Source organism: Lepisosteus platostomus, chromosome 13 (genome assembly GCF_059453375.1).
Source record: "Lepisosteus platostomus isolate fLepPlt1 chromosome 13, fLepPlt1.hap1, whole genome shotgun sequence".
Lineage (NCBI taxonomy): Eukaryota > Metazoa > Chordata > Actinopteri > Semionotiformes > Lepisosteidae > Lepisosteus > Lepisosteus platostomus.
Window position 1 is genome coordinate 16,246,683 of NC_142623.1, and position 21,940 is coordinate 16,268,622.

At 47.3% G+C, this 21,940-nt stretch overlaps 1 protein-coding gene across 6 annotated transcripts; it reads right to left on the reverse strand.

Annotated features, from left to right (window-relative positions):
• Nucleotides 1–1,254: 1,254 nt before the first annotated feature.
• lyl1 (LYL1 basic helix-loop-helix family member) lies at nt 1,255–19,027 on the reverse strand. 6 transcript variants are annotated; one of them, XM_088603494.1, is made up of 5 exons: nt 18,013–18,755; nt 17,553–17,659; nt 11,219–12,766; nt 5,336–5,430; nt 1,255–3,890 (listed from the first exon to the last, which is right to left on the reverse strand). In XM_088603494.1, exons 3-5 carry the CDS (start codon nt 11,800–11,802, stop codon nt 3,349–3,351), a joined length of 1,221 nt encoding a protein of 406 aa, XP_088459620.1. In that variant the 5' UTR covers nt 11,803–12,766; nt 17,553–17,659; nt 18,013–18,755; the 3' UTR covers nt 1,255–3,348. The 6 variants fall into 6 exon arrangements, with proteins under 6 accessions (XP_088459620.1, XP_088459621.1, XP_088459622.1 ...); XM_088603495.1 differs by having other exon boundaries at nt 17,957–18,755; XM_088603496.1 differs by lacking the exons at nt 17,553–17,659; nt 18,013–18,755 and adding an exon at nt 18,981–19,027.
• Between the last annotated feature and the right edge of the window lie 2,913 nt (nt 19,028–21,940).

Consider the following 21,940-nt stretch of genomic DNA (forward strand, 5'->3'; position numbering starts at 1 on the left):
ACACCCTGGACAGGACGCTAGTCCATCACAGGACCGTGAGGGGAACCCATGAGCACACAGGGAGCAGACTCCCAATGCTAACCACTGCGCCACGGGATACGGACATAAAAATAATCACCGTTTTGGGGGTGGATGCTGGATCTTGATCGGAGAGGTGGAGCGTGTGGGTGCACCAGTAGACAAGTCAAACGTTTATCTCCGCCTCACAGCCAGGCAGCTGCTACATCTGCGCCTGCATTATCACCCGGGAGGCAGTGGGCGTGACCCGTCCTGAGTAGAAAGGGGTAAACCGGGGGAGGGGGCCCTAGCTCCCCAGCATGGACGTGTGCAGCTACAGACAACAAACACAACACATCACACGTTTACTGCAGTCTTGTACCTTTTTCTCTATCCTAAATATGAGTTTTAACCATAATGTAATTTTTCCCATCTTTGCAATTTTTTTTCCCTCTAAAAAGCTTTCAGTCTGTATGACAAGAGAGGACCATGACGTTTGTTCAGGTAGCTATTAATTAGCTGCTATTAATTCCGACTTTTAATTTACCATTGGACACCCCTGTGTAGAGTACATTGCCTGGGCACCATCACCTCATTACTTCAGCCACGTCTTGCTGTCCTCTCCCTTGCTTATTGGTGCAGGCTATCCTATGAAAGGAGCTACACACACCTCGACTATTATTGCTGTGAATTTCCCTGCAGCCTGCACTTGGCCTGTGTTTTGGAAACACAGCTGAGCATGGTCAGTACTGGAGCCGCCCTGTGCTCGAACCGGGCTGTATTAAAAAACACAGGCTGCAGCTTCACGACAGCATCTGAGGGAGAAGTGTGCAGCTGCCCGACATTATGCAAGATCGTTTCCTGTTGTGCAGGGACAGGGGGCACAGCGTGTGAGAGCTGGCTTAGTGTTTCTTTCTCTCCTTCCGTTTGGTGCTGGGCACCCAAAAGAGCCGCAGAGTGCTGGGTGACGATGAGACAGCACTAACTGCTACCATTCCAGGCTTCTGACAGCTTGGCACACCCTCCATGCCAGCATACCGGCCCTGGGTGCGAGGGGGAGGAGGGGAATTCATGCCTGGTCCGATGGGGGTACTTTTCACCGTGTAGCTTCCTGTCCTACCCTGTTGTGCTGCGTGCGTTGCTCGAGAACTCTCTGTCCCTTTATCTCACATGACCACCGGAGATAAGGATCTTACTGCCTGTGCCCAAGACACACCTGGGTCTGCCCCTCACAGGCGAAGTAACACACGCGTCCTGTTCTTCTGTTTTTAATCAAATTGATTTTATTTCACACACTGTTAAATCAATCCACTCACACACGCACCCGAGACCCCGATGATTCTCAGGATTTCGAAACCTCAGTCCCTCCTATCCCCCAAACTGCTAGCCCATGCTCTCACACTTTTGCAAAAACAAAGAATCGTCAATTGGAAAGACTGTTGCTCACTTCCTGGAACTATGCTTGGCTCCAGCCATTGCGCTGCTAGTTGGGACAACACCCTTACAAAAGGTCAACGCAGTAAATCCACACAGTGTTATCTTTCTGTTTTTCCGTATTTATCCCATGCAGTTACACTACCCTTCTTTGTCATAATATATCACGACAGCTCCAATAGATCATTAAAAGATCTTATGAACTATATTTGTCCCTCTTTCTCCCCCAAAGCAAAAAAAGAAACATCTTAAGGACAGAAGTAAAGTTTAAAGACAGGAAGGAATGGGGGGGGGGGGGGGGGCACTTTCTAGCATAACTCTCAGCCCCTTGGTGTAACATGATGGTGCAACTGCAAAAACATTCCCCAAGTCACTTCCTGCCTTTGAGTTTTCAGAACTCTGGTGTGGGGCGGAACTGTAGGAATAGCTAGCAAGGCCAACTGAATTAGAAACAGCAACCGAGAATGCAACAGATTATACAGAGAGGGATATGAATGAATGAAGCACAGGGGTATTGGAAAGATTTAGAACTCTAAAAGGAAGCTCCACCCCTAATTCACTCAATGCGTTCATTTGCTCTGCACGCCCCCTTCACATTTTTTAACACCAGGTGTCTAATACAGAAACACTGAAAAATACTTTATCCCCTTCGTTGTAGATACAGTAGAATATTTTTGCTTACACTTAATACAATTCTAATGAAAATCTATAACCCTTAGTATTTCTAGTGCTGCTTTTTGGGGAAATGTGTCGAGATCCTCATACTTTTGTGTGGAAAGTGTTTTGGACTGTGTCTATAGAGATCTTTGGGGGGGGTTACTGGTTATGATAGCCCTAGGTCTTAAACTGAAAGGTTCACATGCTGCACTTTTTCCGAAGCAGAGTATTGGGCTAATCTCTTTGGACAGGAATAAATGCCTATTTGGTTTACTGTTTTTCAGAGACAGTACTTTGATATTAAACATATCTGATCTGACCAGCCCGCAGCCGCCAGTACTGTTGCTTAAAAAGGCACTTCTTTCTTTCTCCTGGGCTTCTGATAAGAGGATGTTGAATAGAGGAACAGTGAAATGAGAGGGAGCTCTATTTATTGTACCATGATGTGAGGAGCCATGCAATATTCACAGAGACAAGAAAGGCCTGTTAGTGCTGAAAAGCAAAAGGCAAAACATGTCCCAGGATTGCTACAATATTACTTTGACTGGTGATGGAAATAAAAAGGAGGGTTGCATTAAAGCAGCATTTTGGGAAAGCCAGAGGGAGGGAAAGGTGAAAGGGGGAGGCTCGTGAATCGCACACTCTCTTCAAAAATGACGTTAAAAATGACGACAAAGCTGGCTTCTCAGCGTTGTGTCACCTGCCCTTACTTGATTAAAGCCCAAAGAAAAAGACCTTGTCCAGTGGTTCTGATACACAAAGGCATGGATTTCTGCTGAAAACACCGCAGACATCAGCCAACTCGCAGGAAGCCAAAGGCTGCGCAGATCAGTAGAGCAACTAGGCAATAATTTAAGAGCAGTACGAGATGAATTCATGACGAGCATCCTCCACAAATGCCTAAACTTCACTGCACCACCACAGCAGCCAAACAGATACAAAAACAAGAACGTCATGAAGAAGAACTGATAATGAGACCCCAGGTGATGTCATTTTCTCTACCCACATAAAAAAAATACACGATCCTTTAGAGAAGTCGCAACCAGAAGTTCCTGGAGGAGCAGCATGGCTGATCTCCTCCCAGTTCATGGCAGCTTGAGCGGCCCAGTCTAGGGCACGTGCTCTGACGTCCTTTACAGAAAAACGTGATCAAAACGCTCAGCAGACACCAGCAAAAGGCCCTGCCAATTGTTTCGTAGAGTCTGCCCCGTTTATTCACGTCTCAGTTCGCATCCTGCAGCCTGACTCTCGGGGGCAGCGTCACCGCTGGTCGTTAACAGCGGCTACAATCCTCATCGGCTCCTTCAGCTCCAGCCCGTTCTTGGCCGTCAGTCTGGACTCCATGCTTTCCTCACTGTCGGGGCTGCCCGTGTCGCCGTAGCAACTGGAGCCGGGGGAGGTCCCTGTGGCAACCACGGAATCGGAGGAGTCCCTGCCTCGGCAGGCGGTGGCCTGCCCCGGCTGCGGTGGGGGGGCGTGCGGTTGGCCGGGGGGGGCCCGCGGGAGGTCCGCGTGGAGCTCCAGCTTGTTGTTCTCCCCCTCCCCCCGGTCCTCCTCGCCTGCAGCTCCCCCTGCTCCCTGGTCGGAGGCCTGGTCGTTGAGCAGCTTGACCAGGAAGTTGATGTACTTCATGGCCAGCCGCAGGATCTCGTTCTTGCTGAGCTTCTTGTCGGGCGGGTGCGTGGGGATCAGCTTCCTCAGCTCGGAGAAGGCCCCGTTGACGTTCTGCTGCCGCCAGCGCTCCCGACTGTTCGTGAAGACCCTGCGGGCCAGCTTCTGGGGCGGGCCTGCAACACAGCCGCCTGGTTCTCATTATTGACTTGACCATGATCCATACAGACTCACAGACTCACAGACTCACAGACTCACAGACTCACAGACTCACAGACTCACACACCTGCACACCTGCACACCTGCACACCTGCACACACTCACATACACACACAGATAGACTCACAGACACACAGACCTGCACACCCTCACACACACACACACACACAGACTCACAAACACTCAGAGCTGCACACACTCACATAAACACACACATAGACTCACAGACACTCACAGCTGCACACACTCACAGACATACAGACCTGCACACACTCACATACAGACAAACATAGACTCACAGACACTCACATACACACACAGACTCACAGACACACAGACCTGCACACACTCACATAGACTCACAGACACACAGACCTGCACAAACCTGTACACACTCACACAAACATAGACTCAGAGACATACACACTGCACACCCTCACATACACAAATATACACACATACACATACATGCACACAACGGGACAAACTGAAGATTTGCTGGGTTTCAGGTCAGTGCTTGACATATTGCTTGACATTCTGGCTTTTGCTCTATCTTATAAAAAGCTAGGAGGAGCCTGGAGAGCACCGAGAGATCCCCAGTCATTCAGATAGTCAGAACACTTGAGTGATTGAGAGACTGCTTATACCAAGGTCAGAAAATACCGTGGCCATCCAGGAACTGATAACTCACACAGCCCCACGTTACGGTTTCCTCTCCCTCCCAGGCACAGAGATCAGGTTTCAAAATCAACTAGCACAAATCTCCAGAGCCCTTCCATGATTGGAACTTCAGAAGCACAAACACTCTGCAGACATGCCTGCTTCAATATGTGACCTGTTCTTCCCAAGCCAGGATGTGTTACAGGTTGACCCTGAATATTACATTTTCAATCCTGTAAAAATTGAAATCAAACATCCTGACAATATTCTTTACAATATGCTGAAAAGAGAAGAAAGAAAACACAACTTTTCAGCCGTGGAGCCTTCTTTGGGTGGTCTTCCCACCCAAAGAAGGTTCCACAGCCGAAACATTGTTTTTTCTCTCTTCTCATTTCAGCATGGAATAAACCTATTACTTGTTACTTTGCAGACTACGTATGCTGACCCAGCTACCCACCTGAACTTCTTTAAAATATAGACATTAAGTGGTTCAGATGGCGGTTTGATCACAAAGACCTTTTTTTCCTGTTGACTATGAAATAGATATATAGATATGACTATCTATATTTTTAATGATTTAGTTTTAAATCTGTCATTCTTAGTGGCTTTCTGGATTCTATGAGCCCCACCAGCTCGGGACTCTTCCGTGAGCCTTGCGCCCACATGAGACGCTACGATACTGTCCCTGAAGGCAGGGTGGTGCCAAGCCATCGCCCGCTGACACACTGCAGGCAGCAGGCCGCAGGCGGGAGCTAACCTTCAGGCAAGTCCATTTCGAAGTGCGTGGAGGGTCTTCTCTTCATGCGGCTGCTGGCGAAAACTCCAAAGCTGGCCGATGACCCCAGGTAAGGACTGGCACAGAGGGAGGGAAAGTAGAAAAGATTACCGGGTGCATACAAGCCCAGGGCCACTGCTCACCACGGATAAAGCACTGATACAGCGGGCAGCAGAGCCTTTTATTTTTACACAAAACCAGTATTGCAACTACCTGAACAATCCTGAGCAGTGGTTCCCAGCTCTGGTCCAGGAGGAACGCTGTGTTTGCTGGTTTTTGCTCTAGCTAACCACTGGCTTCTTCATCACTGATTAATCTGATTTCCAGTTTCTCTTTCTGCCCTGATATAGTGTCACTCCCAGCTGTAGGGGTGTGTGATACAGTGTCACTCCCAGCTGTAGGTGTGTGTGATACTGTGTCACTCCCAGCTGTAGGGGTGTGTGATACAGTGTCACTCCCAGCTGTAGGTGTGTGTGATACGATGTCACTCCCAGTTGTAGGGGTGTGTGATACGGTGTCACTCCCAGCTGTAGGGGTGTGTGATACGGTGTCACTCCCAGCTGTAGGGGTGTGTGATACAGTGTCACTCCCAGCTGTAGGGGTGTGTGATACAGTGTTACTCCCAGCTGTAGGGGTGTGTGATACAGTGTCACTCCCAGCTGTAGGGGTGTGTGATACAGTGTCACTCCCAGCTGTAGGGGTGTGTGATACAGTGTCACTCCCAGCTGTAGGGGTGTGTGATACGGTGTCACTCCCAGCTGTAGGGGTGTGTGATACGGTGTCACTCCCATATCTAGGCGTGTCTGATACAGTGTCACTCCCAGCTGTAGGGGTGTGTGATATGGTGTCACTCCCAGATGTAGGAGTGTCTGATACGGTGTCATTCCCATATCTAGGTGTGTCTGATACGGTGTCACTCCCAGCTGTAGGGGTGTGTGATACAGTGTCACTCCCAGCTGTAGGGGTGTGTGATACGGTGTCACTCCCAGCTGTAGGGGTGTGTGATACGGTGTCACTCCCATATCTAGGCGTGTCTGATACAGTGTCACTCCCAGCTGTAGGGGTGTGTGATACGGTGTCACTCCCAGATGTAGGAGTGTCTGATACGGTGTCATTCCCATATCTAGGTGTGTCTGATACGGTGTCACTCCCAGCTGTAGGGGTGTGTGATACAGTGTCACTCCCAGCTGTAGGGGTGTGTGATACAGTGTCACTCCCAGCTGTAGGGGTGTGTGATACGGTGTCACTCCCATATCTAGGCGTGTCTGATACAGTGTCACTCCCAGCTGTAGGGGTGTGTGATATGGTGTCACTCCCAGATGTAGGAGTGTCTGATACGGTGTCATTCCCATATCTAGGTGTGTCTGATACGGTGTCACTCCCAGCTGTAGGGGTGTGTGATACAGTGTCACTCCCAGCTGTAGGGGTGTGTGTTACGGTGTCACTCCCAGCTGTAGGGGTGTGTGATACGGTGTCACTCCCATATCTAGGCGTGTCTGATACAGTGTCACTCCCAGCTGTAGGGGTGTGTGATACGGTGTCACTCCCAGATGTAGGATTGTCTGATACGGTGTCATTCCCATATCTAGGTCTGTCTGATACGGTGTCACTCCCAGCTGTAGGGGTGTGTGATACAGTGTCACTCCCAGCTGTAGGGGTGTGTGATACAGTGTCACTCCCAGCTGTAGGGGTGTGTGATACAGTGTCACTCCCAGCTGTAGGGGTGTGTGATACGGTGTCACTCCCAGCTGTAGGGGTGTGTGATACGGTGTCACTCCCAGCTGTAGGGGTGTGTGATACTGTGTCACTCCCAGCTGTAGGGGTGTCTGATACAGTGTCACTCCCAGCTGTAGGGATGTGTGATACGGTGTCACTCCCAGCTGTAGGGGTGTGTGATACGGTGTCACTCCCAGCTGTAGGGGTGTGTGATACGGTGTCACTCCAAGCTGTAGGGGTGTCTCATACAGTGTCACTCCAAGCTGTAGGGGTGTCTGATACGGTGTCACTCCCACCTGTAGGGGTGTGTGATACGATGTCACTCCCAGCTGTAGGGGTATGTGATACAGTGTCACTCCCAGCTGTAGGGGTGTGTGATACAGTGTCACTCCCAGCTGTAGGGGTGTGTGATACAGTGTCACTCCCAGATCTAGGCGTGTCTGATACAGTGCCATTCCCACCCATGTCTCTTCATCATCAATTGCCCAACTATTATCATAATATTTATTAAGAGCTGTTTAGGCAGAAATAACAGCAAGCAAGTCGAGAGGCTGAGTAAGGTCCTGCGTGCTGATGTTGTTGGGAATAGAACCCCCTGAAATAAGGAAATAAGATGTTATTGAAACTCAGGACTGACCAAAGAGATAAGTAAAAGTAAGTACAATAAGTACAAGTAAGCAGATGAATTACTGTAAGTCATCAGTTAGCACTGGAGATGTAGATGTGTCATCTGGAATGATAACACAGTGTTCTGAGCAGCAGGGTTGAGAAGCACCACTGATCTCAAGGGAGTGTAAGCAAGACAGAAAGCTGGGTGGGTTTCTTTTCTTAGAGAACTAAGAGCTGTGGGGTCCTGAAGCAGCCAGCCCAGCCATGAGGACAAGGACATATACTGTACGCCAATATGCCACCCGGAGTCATGACGATCAAACTACTTTCGGATCTTTCACATGTTTTAAACATCTTCACAGCTCCTGATTCTAGCCCATAGACCCGAGCCAGTCACTCCTGGCCCTGTAGGGCCACAGTCCCCCTGGATTTGCAGCTAACTATTAATCCTCAAATAGTGGATTAAACTATTAATCCCTGGAAATAGTGGGAATTAAAACCCATCAAGTGAACAGCTGATTCAAGTGAAGAATGCAAAACAGGAGAAACACAGAGGCCCCAGGGGATCAGGAGTGACAATCAGTCCCATAAACCCTTACAGAGCTGTGCTGCAGTATAGTGTGGTAAAAGCCAAGAAAACGCAGCAAGGCACAGTGAAAGTGAAATCACAGCAAAGAACAGACAGTTATGGTAGGTGCCATTCACTGAACACAAATGTGATAAGTGTGTGGTGAAAAACCGTGACACAAACCACACACATACTGTAAAAAAGCACCACAGCGAAGCTTCAGAGGTGGGGGTGCATGTCTTTTTTTAAGAAATCATGAAAAAAATCAGGAAGGAAAATAGAAAATAAGCTCAAATACAAGTTAAGGTTTTTTTTTTTAAATAAGCTTTCCATTCTTATTAAGCAGGCTCTGCTGCATCATTTCTACAAGACACTTTTTAATTTAAAGGTACAAATTACACTTGATGAATTGAAACATGCTGGAAGCAGAGCGTCAGTAATTAGACACTGCATCTGTGTCACGCTGTATCAGAGAGCAGAGCCCATGAGCATACTAAGACCTGGGCTGCTATTCAGACAGGGGGAAGGAATTTGAATCAAAGAGTGCTTAATTTCAACCAATGAGCAAATTTAAATAAACAAAGATTTCACAATTTATACATATTCCTAATCTATAAATAGTATAGGTTTTCTTCTTTTCTAGTATCCACATTTGCTTAATTTAAATAGGCAGTTGAAAAATGAACTATTATGTATTTTTAACCGATCCTGGTATGAAGGACCTTCAGGAAAAAAAGATATTGATCTATACTACACAGCGTATTGAACAAGAGCTTGAAAAATTGATCTACAGGAAAAAGACAGCTCCATTTATACAAGGAATAAGACCATGAGAAAAACTAAAGCACCCTAGCAAAAACTAATTAGTGCTGCACAGTTTTCTGAAGCCCTTTGGCAAAGTACAACCTATAGAATTCTGTGCAACACCAGTAGATAAGATAAGACCACTTTATTGGCCATATACTATTTCTTGTATTAGGAATTTGTCTTTTCATATACCCCAATGTCCTCTCCATGAGACACACAGACAGGGAGAGAAGCTTGGGGTCAGAGCACAGGGTCAGCCATTTATACAGCGCCCCTGGAGCAGTTGGGGTTAAGGGCCTTGCTCAGGAGCCCAACGGAGTAGAATTCCTCTGCTAGCCGCGGGATATGAACCGGCAACCTTCCAGCCGCAGGCACAGATCCTTAGCCACAGAGCCACCGCTCCGCCTTCCTCAGGTATAGCCGAGTATATACAGTTCCACAACTGGAACTTTCAAGAGCAATTATCGATCTGTGGAAGGGGTGGTTTCAATGGCCCATTACCACCTAGATGAAAGGATGTCCTTCTGGCCAGCAGTGAAAGTGTTTCTCCCGGGGACGGAAGGCTGCAACAGCTGTGCAGCCTCTGTGGGCTGTGGGCTGTGGCCGGCCCAGTATCGCAACGCTCTCCTGCAGGGGCAGGAACTGTGTGGCAATGTGTGGTGAACCAAGAAGAGCTGCACCAGAAAAGGCCCATTGCAGGGACAGGTCCTGTACAGCAGGTCAAGGGCCTCCAGCTCTGGTCATCAAGGGCTGCTATAGGCCTTTTGATTTTCACAGCAACCTTAAGGTCAAAATCAAATAATCAAGGGTGCAGGGTGTAGACTGCAGAGCTTGGCCCTGCCTATCAGAGAAGTCCTCTGCACCTGTAAGATGCTTACAAAGAGTTGTGCAACACAACACATTACATTGGCCTTTCAGTTGCACCTTGTGTAATTGCCCCCAGTTTAAAATGTTGGGGTTCCCTCCTGAGCTGAGATTCAAATGTTTTTTTCTGTATTTGTAGGTCTTTCAGCAAAGTAGCAATGTCCCTTTGAACCCCCGAGTATTAATATAATGCCCATTACACTCTGCCAGATGCACAAGACACTTATGAGCTCACTGCAGTACTGTACTCCCATGTCTCAGGGTCAAAACTGATGACTACCACCAAGTTTTCAAAACCACCTCTTGGTGTGCATGGGACTATGGGAAGTGTTCACAAGCTACCTTTTGCGAAAGCAGTCAAATCTCTTAGTTCAAGCCACTGACCTCACTTCCTGCCTTGGTCTTGAACTTCACTTCCCAGCATGTATTTCTTCACCCCTGCGTCCCTGACCCAAGCCCAGGTGAAATCAATCACAAATCACAGGCCTCTAGGAAGATATTACATCTAGAACAACATTGAAAATGCTGCCAGCTACTGCGTTTGTTCATTTGCGATTGGACATATTTTGATGTAATCTGGACCATACAGTTATTCAACTAATGACGCCCTAAATTACTGAAAAAAAAAAAAGGTTCTCAAGGCTTGTGGCTCATCAGGAAAGAGATCTTCCCAATCTAAGTAACGTTAAGCAGACAGAGTGTGTGACTCCACTCTGGATGGGACACGGGTCCATCACAGAGTTCCCATGCTGGTACCCAGTGCTATTGCGTAGTGGACTGGGGCAATGAGGGCAAAGCCTCTTGCTCCAGGGGATCATACTGTCCACAGTGGGATCTCGGGCCTGCAGCCTCTGGGCTAGAGATCCAGAGCTTTGAGCACTGCTCTGAGCCACCCCAGCACTGATCCAAGGCTGACACTTGTTTCGTGTCACGGATGTAGAGTAATGTGAAAAAGAAAGCACACCCTCTTACGATTCTTTGTTTTTTTCTATATTAACACCTATCTGACCTTCACCCAGTCCTCACCAAGTCCCAACAGCAGGTAAGTCTAGCCTCATGTGACAAATAACACATACATTTGTATTTGTCATCGCTGTACCTATCCTTCAAGGTTTGGGATTGGTCACCACTCAACACGGATTTGGCGTCCGGTGTTTTTCCGGAACCCAAAATTCCTCCTCGTAACAGCTGAGTGCGGCCTCCCTGCCCCCTTCTCATCCTGTTTGCCCCAATGCCTGATCGTACCGCTGGCTCTGCTCAAACCTGAAAGAGACACACGGACAGATGGGCGGGGGGTCTACCTGTTCAGAAAGGGATGCCCAGGCAGGTACTGAGGAGGCAGCAGGGTGCTGGGCAGGACGGGCACGGGGGACATCTGGGCTGGAATTCCAGGGGTGGCAGCGGTCAGGGCGGCCAGCTGGGAGACCCGGGAGTCCGTAGGGCACTGCACTAACGAGGGGATGGGGTGCAGGGCAGTCAGTTCAGTTGTGGGCACCACTCTGCTCCCTAAAGCTGGCGTGCCAGGCATGGGGGGCATGGGGGGCTTGCTGTGGCCGAGGCTGATGACAGGGACGTTGGGTGGCAGGGGGGCCAGTTCAGAGGAGGAGGAGGAGGAGGAGGAAGCAGGGGTCGAAGGAAGAGGGGGCGTCCTCGCTTGACCGGTGGTTTCCATGGCAACAGGCTCAGCTGCTTCCCGGCGACTCGGGGTGGCCGCCCCCCCAGGGGAGCCGGCGGCCGCGGCCTGGGATGTGCCTCCCTCGCTCTCCTGCTCGTTAGGCAGCGGGCTGCTAATTGCCGGAGATGCAGTCTGGAGAGGGCTCTGGCGCTCACCAGCAGCAGAGGCCGGGGGGGCGGGAGAGCCGCTGGGCTCCAGCTTTTCCATCATTTTGCTTCTTTGTCTGAGTCTTTGGCCTTTTAATTTGAATTGTGCTCTGGCGGAGGCGGAGGGGGGGGATATTTCTGCTGCGCGAAGCTCGACCTCCTGTTGGAGCGCTCGCGGGGGTCACTTCGGCGGGGAGAGTCTGTCGGGGGCTGGAAATATTCGAGGCTGTCCGTATCACCTCTGCATGTCAAGATGCTCCTCTCCTGCGGGTGGGCGTGAGCCTGCAAGAGGGCGGCTGATCAAGAGAGCGCATATGCCGTTATACAGGACGCCTGTGGGCATCCATGCATGTATCTTTGCCTCCCCTCTCCTCCTTTCTACAGATCTGGCATCTGTGTCCGCGACGCCCCTCGCGTCTCTGCCCCTCGGCAGGCCTGGAGTCTGGCCGTCTCTCGTGTTCTCCGCGATGGGCCCGCCGCGCCTCTCCGCACGAGGCGAACCGCCCTCGGGCGTTTTAAGGCGGCCGGTAGGTTTTCCGAGACGTGTGCGAAAGCCGCGATGTCATGTGTGGCTGCTCGCACTGGGTTCAGAGCCCGCTTGGGGGGAGGGGTTTCTCTCCGCTGGCCCTCCCCGAGAGTCTGGCCATCCGCCTTCACTCAGGCCTTGGTGTTGGAGTTCTCACGTTGGATCTGTGTTTATAAGGATGCTCCCTGGCTGGGCTGGCTGTCCTGATTGTGTTATCTTGCCTGCCGGACCCTAAGCCCCGCCAGCACTAAAACCAGCAGCCGGATTTGGGCTTGTAATGCACTGGACCCACTGGGATGCTGCTCCCAAATTCCATGGAGGTCCATGAGCAGCTGTGTGGAAGACTGGATACCACCTCCCTTAAGCTCCGTCTCCGAGCGAGTGTGTTGTGTGCGACTGTAATCTCCAGGGACCTGCAGAGCTCACATGATCAGCTGCTCCTCACTCAGATCACTCTAAGTCTTCCGAGGAGAGAGGAATTCTGAAGTCTTCCAGTGTGGACCTGGAAAAACACAGACACGCAAAAGAAACTTCAGGCAGGTCTTTTTACATCCCTCAACGTTTTGCAGCACCCATACTGTATGTGTGAAAACCAGACTTGGCTTCCGAGTGAAGGCGCTGGCTCCTGGCCCAGCTTGAACCCTTGTCTCTGGTGCAGACTTCTCATTCGAGAGGGGTGGTGGACGAATGAAACAATCTTCCCAGCCGTGAAGTCATGAGGTCGGTACCCTGGCCTCTTTCCCAAAAGCAGCTGGACGAGATGCTGGGACCAGTTATGTACTAGTACACAAGTTAGACAGGCTAAATGGCCTCTTCTTCCTGGAGAAGAATCCTAAAGTAACCCTTTTAAGTTCTCGTCGGAAAAAAAGATGCTCGGTTGGTTTCTGAACCCAGGGGGCCCTGAACTGCTATCAGGTCAGGCTACATGAAAACATTTCAGAGGAGTGCCTGAAATTCACATCAAGTAGTTCAATTTTAGACCTTAGGCTCTCTTAAGCCTGGACACCCAGAAACGCTGGTAAATATCGCCGCTGAGAGTTTACTGGGTGAAAAAGGCAGACTTCTCGTTTAAAGAAAAACAACTTACAAATCAATGCCACCCCATAATAAGATACCGAAACCTGCTGAAAGGAAACAGGTTACAATGGTCGTGTCTTGTGGGCTATGAAACCACCACCTGTAGGCCTTGGTCATTTCTACTCACTCAGTCATTGGAGCCCTTGCTGTCATCCTTAAGAGGAATCTTCAGCTTTCACTGCCCGACTTGGTCTGAACCTCTTGAAAAAAAACTACCCCCCCACACACACACACACACACACACACACACACACACACACACACACACACAAGAACTCAGCTTCTTCATCCAAAACCAATTTGCCTTTTTCTGTACTTCTCTTGGGTTGTGTCATCCCAAGATGAGCTTGAACCTGCTTTGTAAGCCAACACCTCAATACCAGTGCCCTGGAAAGTTGAGTCAGCTCCCCCAAAGCGCAGCAGCCAGGTGTACCCCCACTGCACCACCCAGGTCAAAAGCCTATGTCTCATTCCCCCTCGCCCAGGGGGACTCTGCTCCTCCCATCCAGAGCCACCCGTCCATCTTGTTTGATGATCAAGAACACGCAAGCCTCATTCGGCTCCTGCTTGTTCAGGCCAACGCAAGGAGAACTTTCGATTTGTGTAAACTGAGCTCAGGCGCCGAGAGGCACAGCAGCAGCTGTTGCATCCTCCTGGTGTCGTGCTGCAGAATGAGAAACCCTGTGCCTCTCTCAGTACACGTGTGTGTACACGAGTGTGCTCAGCTTGAAAAGAGCACAAGAACAGGAGGTTCAAAGTGAAGGATCGGCCCTCCGATGATTTGAGGCAGCCTTACATATGACTCGCGTGTTAATGCGCTCAATCGCCCACAGGCATTCAGATTAAAGTCAATTAAAGACAATGGCAATTTCAATTGAAGACAACGACAGACGAGCCAGAGTTTCTTGTGGAGGAAGAAATCAAGAAAATCAAGCTGGATGTAGATTTTAAAATACTTCATTTTTTAATCCAAAATCATATCTGCCTTTGAATATGACAGCAAGAAGAAGATACTGCAAAGACTTAATTTAATCTATTCACGCTCCACTGTAATAACATTGCAGATGGTCTAATCCAATACAATATAATTGAAGGTAATAGTTATTCAGGGAGTCTAGCTTTTGCCTATGAATAACTACAACCATATTTGTCTCATGGGAGTCTCATTTTTTTAGAGAAATATGTGTCAGCTCCACCCCTCCTCCAGCATGTGATAAATCACTTATTTCTAAAGATGCAAGTAAAGGTTTATTCCATAGCTGCAATGTGTTTCTTTTCTTCTCTTTTCAACATTGAATAAACCTTCACTTGTTCTTCTGCAGCCTACGCATGCTGACACAGCTACCCACCTGAACTATTTCTAAAGATGTAGAATAATTTCACTGTGATCAATTAAAGAAGGGAATTTATACAATTAAGTCATTAAGCTATGCACATACTGTAGTTTCAGTACTTAACCAATTAATCAATTATTTAAAGGAGTTTGTATTATTTTCTGTAGCTAAACCCATTCAATATCTTTACCCAGTACTAAAGTATGTAATGCCCTAAGGACATCTATAAAAATGCTGGACCATTGTCCTTTCAGGTGCCAGATCCTGAGGACCCCTAATGAGACTGATATTATTTGTGCGGATGGAGGTCAGCTCTGGCGATCTCAGCATGGGCTGTTCGAATCCCTGTTCAATGTAAGAGTGCTGAGCTAGAGTGAAGAAAAAAAACCTTATGACCTTTGTCTTCCTCGGTAATTTGGAAGTTGGTGTTTTGGGGGGAAAACACACGCCTCCACCTGGCTCTTTTGGTGATGGGGCATATGGTCCACAATATGAGTTACCCCCTGAAATGACGGGATGAGAGAAAATGTTCCAGCGCGGGTCCGGTACGTGTGACCGAGCTAAACTGAATTTATCACGCAAACGACCGAAACATCTGACTTCGGGAAATGTAAAGCCTTTGTTCAGATGTACATTATACCGTAGAAGATGAAACAACAGATCGGGGTGACAACGTCAATGAAGGCTTTTGTTAATTTTTTTGGGGTCAAATTTAACTGTGTTGTCTCTTACCTGTTTTTTTTTTTTTATTCTTGTGTGCAATTATAACTGAAGACAAATTTACGGTCATCAGTGAGACTGAAAGAGTTACCTACAGTAGAGATTCGTGGCCTTAGATGTTAACTACCCTCTGATCGATAAATGCTACAGTATTTACACGGGTTCCGCTGTTAGAAGTTCTTCGTATTTATTTTAGAAGGCTTTGTTCCCTCAGTTATGACCACATGACTGACAAACCGACTGGTTCTATTTGCTAGCAAGCTTATACACCTTCGTCATGAAGATGAAATGTAGCACTGACAGCGTGCTATCGCTCAAAATGCATATATTCGATAAAATGGCATTGATGTGATCAAAATAATAGAGAATCTTACAAGAAACAAGAACAACAACAATAATAATAAAAAAATATTAGTCATTTGTAATTATTATTATTTCATCGATACTATTTGTTATGCGAACTTTACCAACAAAACGATAAAACGATGCAATAATTCGGGTTATAGCAGCAATTGGCGATTTCTGTTGAATTAGGAATTTGAATTCCTGCTGAGTATTACAATTCTGTCGTTATTCGCAGCAGGCGATTCCAATTAATTCAATAACACGTAACACGTTCACCTCATGCCGTTTTGAAACCTGCTTTCGATCACAGGCTGCTCTCTTTGGGAAAATAATTTGGGCACAGAGCGCACTGGAGCCGCACATTATCGAAGTCATTTGTACTAAGAATCAGGTTTAACCCTACGAGGATTCTTCAATAGGTTCTTAAAACCCGTTTTAGGCACGGGAAAAAAATCTATTGAAAAGCCCGTTTCCGAAATTGAACTGGGTTTTATGGATATAAAATAAAATAAAAATATTTCAAGCTTGCTTTTTGTAATATATATCTTAAACTTCCAGCCGGACTAAAAATCGAATGTCTTTTAGAAAGATAAATTACAAAAACGCATTAACTATAACAGGCAAATTGTTTACTGGAGTCCACTAAGATTTTTACTGTTAAAAGAACACGTTAAATGCCTCACAGAAATGTTCGTGATCTGGTGTGGGCGTTTCGTGTTTAAACTGTTTAACAAATTATAATGAATTATATCATTTATTTGTATTATTATTAATGTTATTATTAACTACCCTTTACCTACAGGCCGTTCATAAACAAATAATTTATTTTACAACTTTTTATGTTTTTAAATGTAAAAATAATAAAATAATAACATTTATTGTCACGAGACTTTATTTGAATACCTACAAGGCAGTAAATTGATTCGATAAACGACAAGATGTCTTCATGCAGAAAGTTCATCGGTTCAATGATGCAATGTTAATAATATGAAAATGTTCCCTTTTCTCGGCGGTTGCTTAAGATTTGGAGGAATTGCAACATATCTACATCCAAATATAACTGTCACGCCACAGAAAGCGGAATAAAGCGCAAAATTTGGATTTCGGGCAACACGAAAAAGGCGAGGAGTACCCAGTTCTGGGTAACATTGATTCCCGGTTAATTCCCGAGAATATTGAAACGTGTCTTCGAAAAGAATCGGAAATCAAGAATATGGTATAGACCGTGCATGAAAACTACACTTGACAAAATAACGATAAGGCAACCGGCTGTAATTATGCTTAAGCTTTTAATTGTTCTCCATCTGAATGTAAAGCGTCGTTTTGTTTGGGGAAAACAGCTTTGGAGAATAACAGCCACGGTTTCAAGTAGATTTAGATGTCACTTATGTTAGGAAAGTTCGTCGGCCTGTCCAGAAGGGCGACACAGGTTTAGAAATACTGTCTAATTGACCGCTACATTTCTTTGTTTCTCTCATGTCTGTGTATTAATGTAAGAGAATAACGTATAATAAATCAATCCTCCCCATACTGACGAATTTCAAAAACAGACTATAAATGACGCACAGCTAGCAATTAGATAGTTGAGTTTAAGGTTTTGATTATGAAAATCTTTATATACGAATTATTAATATGTACATTTCTTTTATTTTAGATTTAATTAAGAACAGGAAACCTGTAAAAAAATTAAAACGAAAGTGTAATTAAATCTAATGAATGACAATATTTTGAACTTGTGCACAAATATAAAAACTTTAGAATTCAACAGTTTCTAGGAGCTCCTTAATCTTGAAATAGTTTGAAACTCCTCACCCTTTTTAACATTTCCAAAGGAATCTCATCTTCTGTTTGTCTTTGCATCAAGCACCAGTGAGCTCTCTTTCTCTCAGCATAACGAACCAGCAAAGCACACACGCAGGCTGAAACACAACACACATTGCAACCAAAGAGACTTGGGATCAAAATCAATATTCTTTTAATGCCCAAGAAATAATCTTTCAAAGTCTAAGTGATATTCTTTCAAAGCCTAAGCAGAGTCAGCCATTACTTGTGGTACTAAGCAAACAAATCAAGATTTGTCCAAGTACATATTGTAAAAGAAAAAACAATACTTCTGAATAAAAATCCGAAAACCCCTGCAGGCAATATCATGATTACTGCTGCTGCCTGTACAGCAGCACAGCTCACCCCGGGGATAACTGTGATGGTTCACTCACCATGTTAACCCACTGGTACGCTCACAGACCACAAACGAACCCCCAGCCCAGTTCACCTGGTGTGTCCAGTCCATGTCCACAGTCAGGAGCACGCGTCACCTCCACCGCTGCCTCTCCCCCTCTGTTTTCGGGCGAGCACTCCTTTTTAATTTCTTCTCCTCCCCCTTTTTTTTTTTTTTAATCCCGTTTCTGACGTCCTGGCTGTAACGAGCTCCCGGGTTCTCAGCACCAAACTCCTTGTGAACCCCTCTTCCCCCGAGACACGCAGGCACGCGCACACACCCCACTGCTGGGCACCCCAGTCCGTGGGCGCGCGGTGGAGGTGCTGATGGCCCTTCCAGTCAGCGCGAGGCGATCTGTAGAGACCGACACAGCCCCCAGCTGATGGGGGTAGGAGGGGGGGCAGGCTGACGGTTCACCATCCAGGCCGACGGGAGGACGTCTTCGGCTGCCCCAAAGCCAAGGGGACTCCAAGCCAGGCTGGCAAATCCTCACTGCGAAAGAACACTCATCCCCAAAAGCGGTCTTCTCTGCAGAACGCGCGCCTACTGTCACTTGTTTACTGCGGCGGCCACCAAAAATTCAGAACCAGTGAAGAGGCAGCTCCCACCCCTCCTCGCTCCCTCTCTCTCCCTCCCTCTCTCCCTGCACTCTAGTGGGGAGGTAGACTGGCTGCCTATTGGAAAGAGCTGGCTCTCTGCAGCTCAGAGCTCTGTTGTGGAGAGATTTCCTTCGCTCAGTGGACAAGAGGATGCTCTTTTGCAATGTGGTTGGAGCTGATAAGTGACTCAAAAGCTGCCTGTGCCTGTTAGATAAGGAAACGCCCCCCCGCCTCCACACACACACACACTCCTAACCCCCCCCCCCAACAACCAGCTCCATCTTTCCCCCGGTCAGTCCTGCCTAACAGGGAATTGGAGCAATCCCAAAAGGAAATGGGCTTATAACATGGTGGAACAACACACACACACACACAAGCACGCGCGCACACAGACGGACGCACTACAGGAGAGAACTATCTTACACAGCTCTGCTCTCCATGCAGGCGGTGTGCTGTGAGACGCCATTGGTGCCCCCTGGTCAGCTTCATCCTGCAAAAGAGGAAAAAAAAAGCAGAATCCTGGAAAACACTTCCCTTTTTCTGCACCATTTGCTCAAGACGTCAACAGCCCATCTAGAGCTTTTCGTGAAAGGAAAATGGAAACTAATGGCAATAGTACAGTCAGTGACATTGTGGCTTTAGTGCCAACTGGGCACTGAAAGTGCCAAGTCCCTTTGTCCAGTGAGACAGTGAGGCTTCTCACCTTGCACAGAGTCAGAAATGTGCCAGGTGACACCAGAATTAAGTGAAGGACGTCTCACCTGCGCATTTTCACCTGTATGTAAAGATGCGAGTGAGTATGCAGCCTTTAAAACAGAACAGGACTTTGAAAGCCATGTTCTCCAGCTTTCACTGTGCAACTCAAGCAAAAATCGCTGTTCCACAGTCTGTCCGCATGGCTGATCGTGCATTTCAGTCAAAAGACAGGAAACGTTTCAATGATGACAAGACCAACGGACTATTTATGTAGCAAGCACTACATACTGTATATACAATAAAACATACATCTCGTCCTCATGGGAAAGAACCCGGGGATTTTGTGATGGAAGAACAGTCTACTTTCGCATATGCATTGAGCAGTGTGATGAAGGACCACTTTTAATTATTAATAATAATTGCTTACACTTATATAGCACTTTTCTGGACACTCTACTCAAAGCACTATATAGGTAATGGGGACTCCTATCCATCAGCACCAGTGTGCAGCCCCAACTTGATGATGCAACGGCAGCCATAGTGTGCCAGTACACTCACACACACCAGCTATCAGTGGGGAGGAGAACAGAGTGATGAAGCCAGTCCATAGATGGGGATTATTAGGAGGCCATGATTGGTAAGGGCCAGTGGGAAATTTGGTCAGGATGCCGGGGTTACACCCCTACTCTTTTCGAGAAATGCCCTGGGATTTTTAATGACCAGAGAGAGTGAGGACCTTGGTTTTACATCTCATCCGAAGGGCAGTGCCTTTTTACAGTATACTGGGGCATTAGGACCCACATGGACTGCAGGGTGAGTGCCCCCTGCTGGCCCCACTAACACCTCTTCCAGCAGCAACCTTAGTTTTTCCCAGGAGTCTCCCATCCAGGTACTGACCAGGCTCACACCTGCTTAGCTTCAGTGGGTTGCCAGTTGTAAGTTGCAGGGTGATATGACTGAATTTCCCTGTGTCTTCATGTATAGATATGTTTGATATATAATTCAATAATTTCTGGGCATTGCAATACCTTAATAAATGTCACAAGTGACAGTTTAATAGCTTTTAATCAACACTACATGTTGACACATCACCAGTATAGTACTCCATTAACATCTATGGAGATGCAAACGGTTGAAATAAAGCTACTAATTAGTTAATTCACTCAACCATCATTTCTACCACTTCATAGGACCAATGACTATTCAATAACATTACAAGAAGTGTCACCTTACATTTGAAGACACCAAAAAAATCAATTCTCATTACATAAGGTTATGAGAACAGTTCAATAAAATCATACAAGTTAAATTAATTAGTAATGAGTAACCTAGTTTCAGATACCCTGTAGGAGTATACGACAGTCATGGTCTGCACAGTTCAGTAGAGAGTTGCAGGAGAGTTAAACCAGACGAGGGAGAGCAGGAGAGCTTCTCCAGCCAGTCTGGGATTGATGAGGCCTTCATTGGAATTCAATAGGAAATAATAGTGCAGCTCATAGGCAGGGCGTGCCCAGCCCCATGGTGCTGAGGCCATGTGTTTACAGTAATACAGCAGTGCTGCCTGGATCCAACAAGCAGGCAATTTGATTAACTTTCCTCTCCAAGAGCTTCCTGAAGGTCCTGCTTCCTTCCTCTGTCTCCCAGCTCTCTGGGCAGGGCAGCAGCTGAACAAGACGGAGCAAAGGCTTCCTTGCTCCGTCTCAAACAGCACCCTGAGCTAGACGGCCGCTCCTTAGTCCCCAGCACACTTGGAGACAGCAGGGACGTGTTCAATCCGCCCTGGGGGTCACCGACTGGATCCGAAGAAAACCCGCCAGAACAGCTGCAGGAGAGAACAAGCCGTCCAACCCGTCTGACCTGCTTGGTCCAGTCAGTGACTTGCAATTCAGTGCAACTTCATTTATTCAAGTGATATTTGATTAATATCAAAGGAACAATGATTACTCTGTGCGATAGGACCCTTGGAATTGTACAACACACACATGACAACGAAAAAGTTTAGATTACCGTTCTGAGAAATGATAGTATTAACGATATCATCTTGTGTGTCTGCTCTGTTGCCGTCACCCATGTTACAGATGCGGTTTATCCTCCTTTTTCTTACAAAACGAATCGCATCAACGTACAAATTCTCTTCACACCAGATAAACTGATCTGTTATGCGGCTGAAACAGTGAACTTCTAAATGATTACTTAGTACTAGGCATTACTCATACTGTGCTGTACTTTTAAAATTGCTGAAAGTTTGGAGATTCCCAGGTTGCCTTCCCTTGTGTGGCAGGACACATGGCCAATATACTGTAAAAAAGGCAGCAGCAAAATCTTCTACGGCACAGGCATTCCTGCTGCCAAGAGCAGCTGCTGTCCTCACAGATAATTACAGGCACTCACCGCAGACAGAAGAAATGATTATTTTTGCACACCTCTGATTTTAAAAATAGGCAGAGCTTTGCGTCGGGTCACATCCTCCTCGGAGCAGGCGAAGCACAGCGACTCGCGCTCTCAGTTTCACTCTCAAGCCCCGGTCGGATCACAACAAAAGGCCTGAGAGCTAGTCAGGGGGTCAGAGCAGCCTCTTGGGCAGACCAGGAGGCGAGTTTTGCACAAGCACCTGGGAAGGCACAGCCAACAGCACAGGGGGCCTCACCTCTCATCCGAGGCGTGGAGCAGGAAGAGGCTCGGCTTAG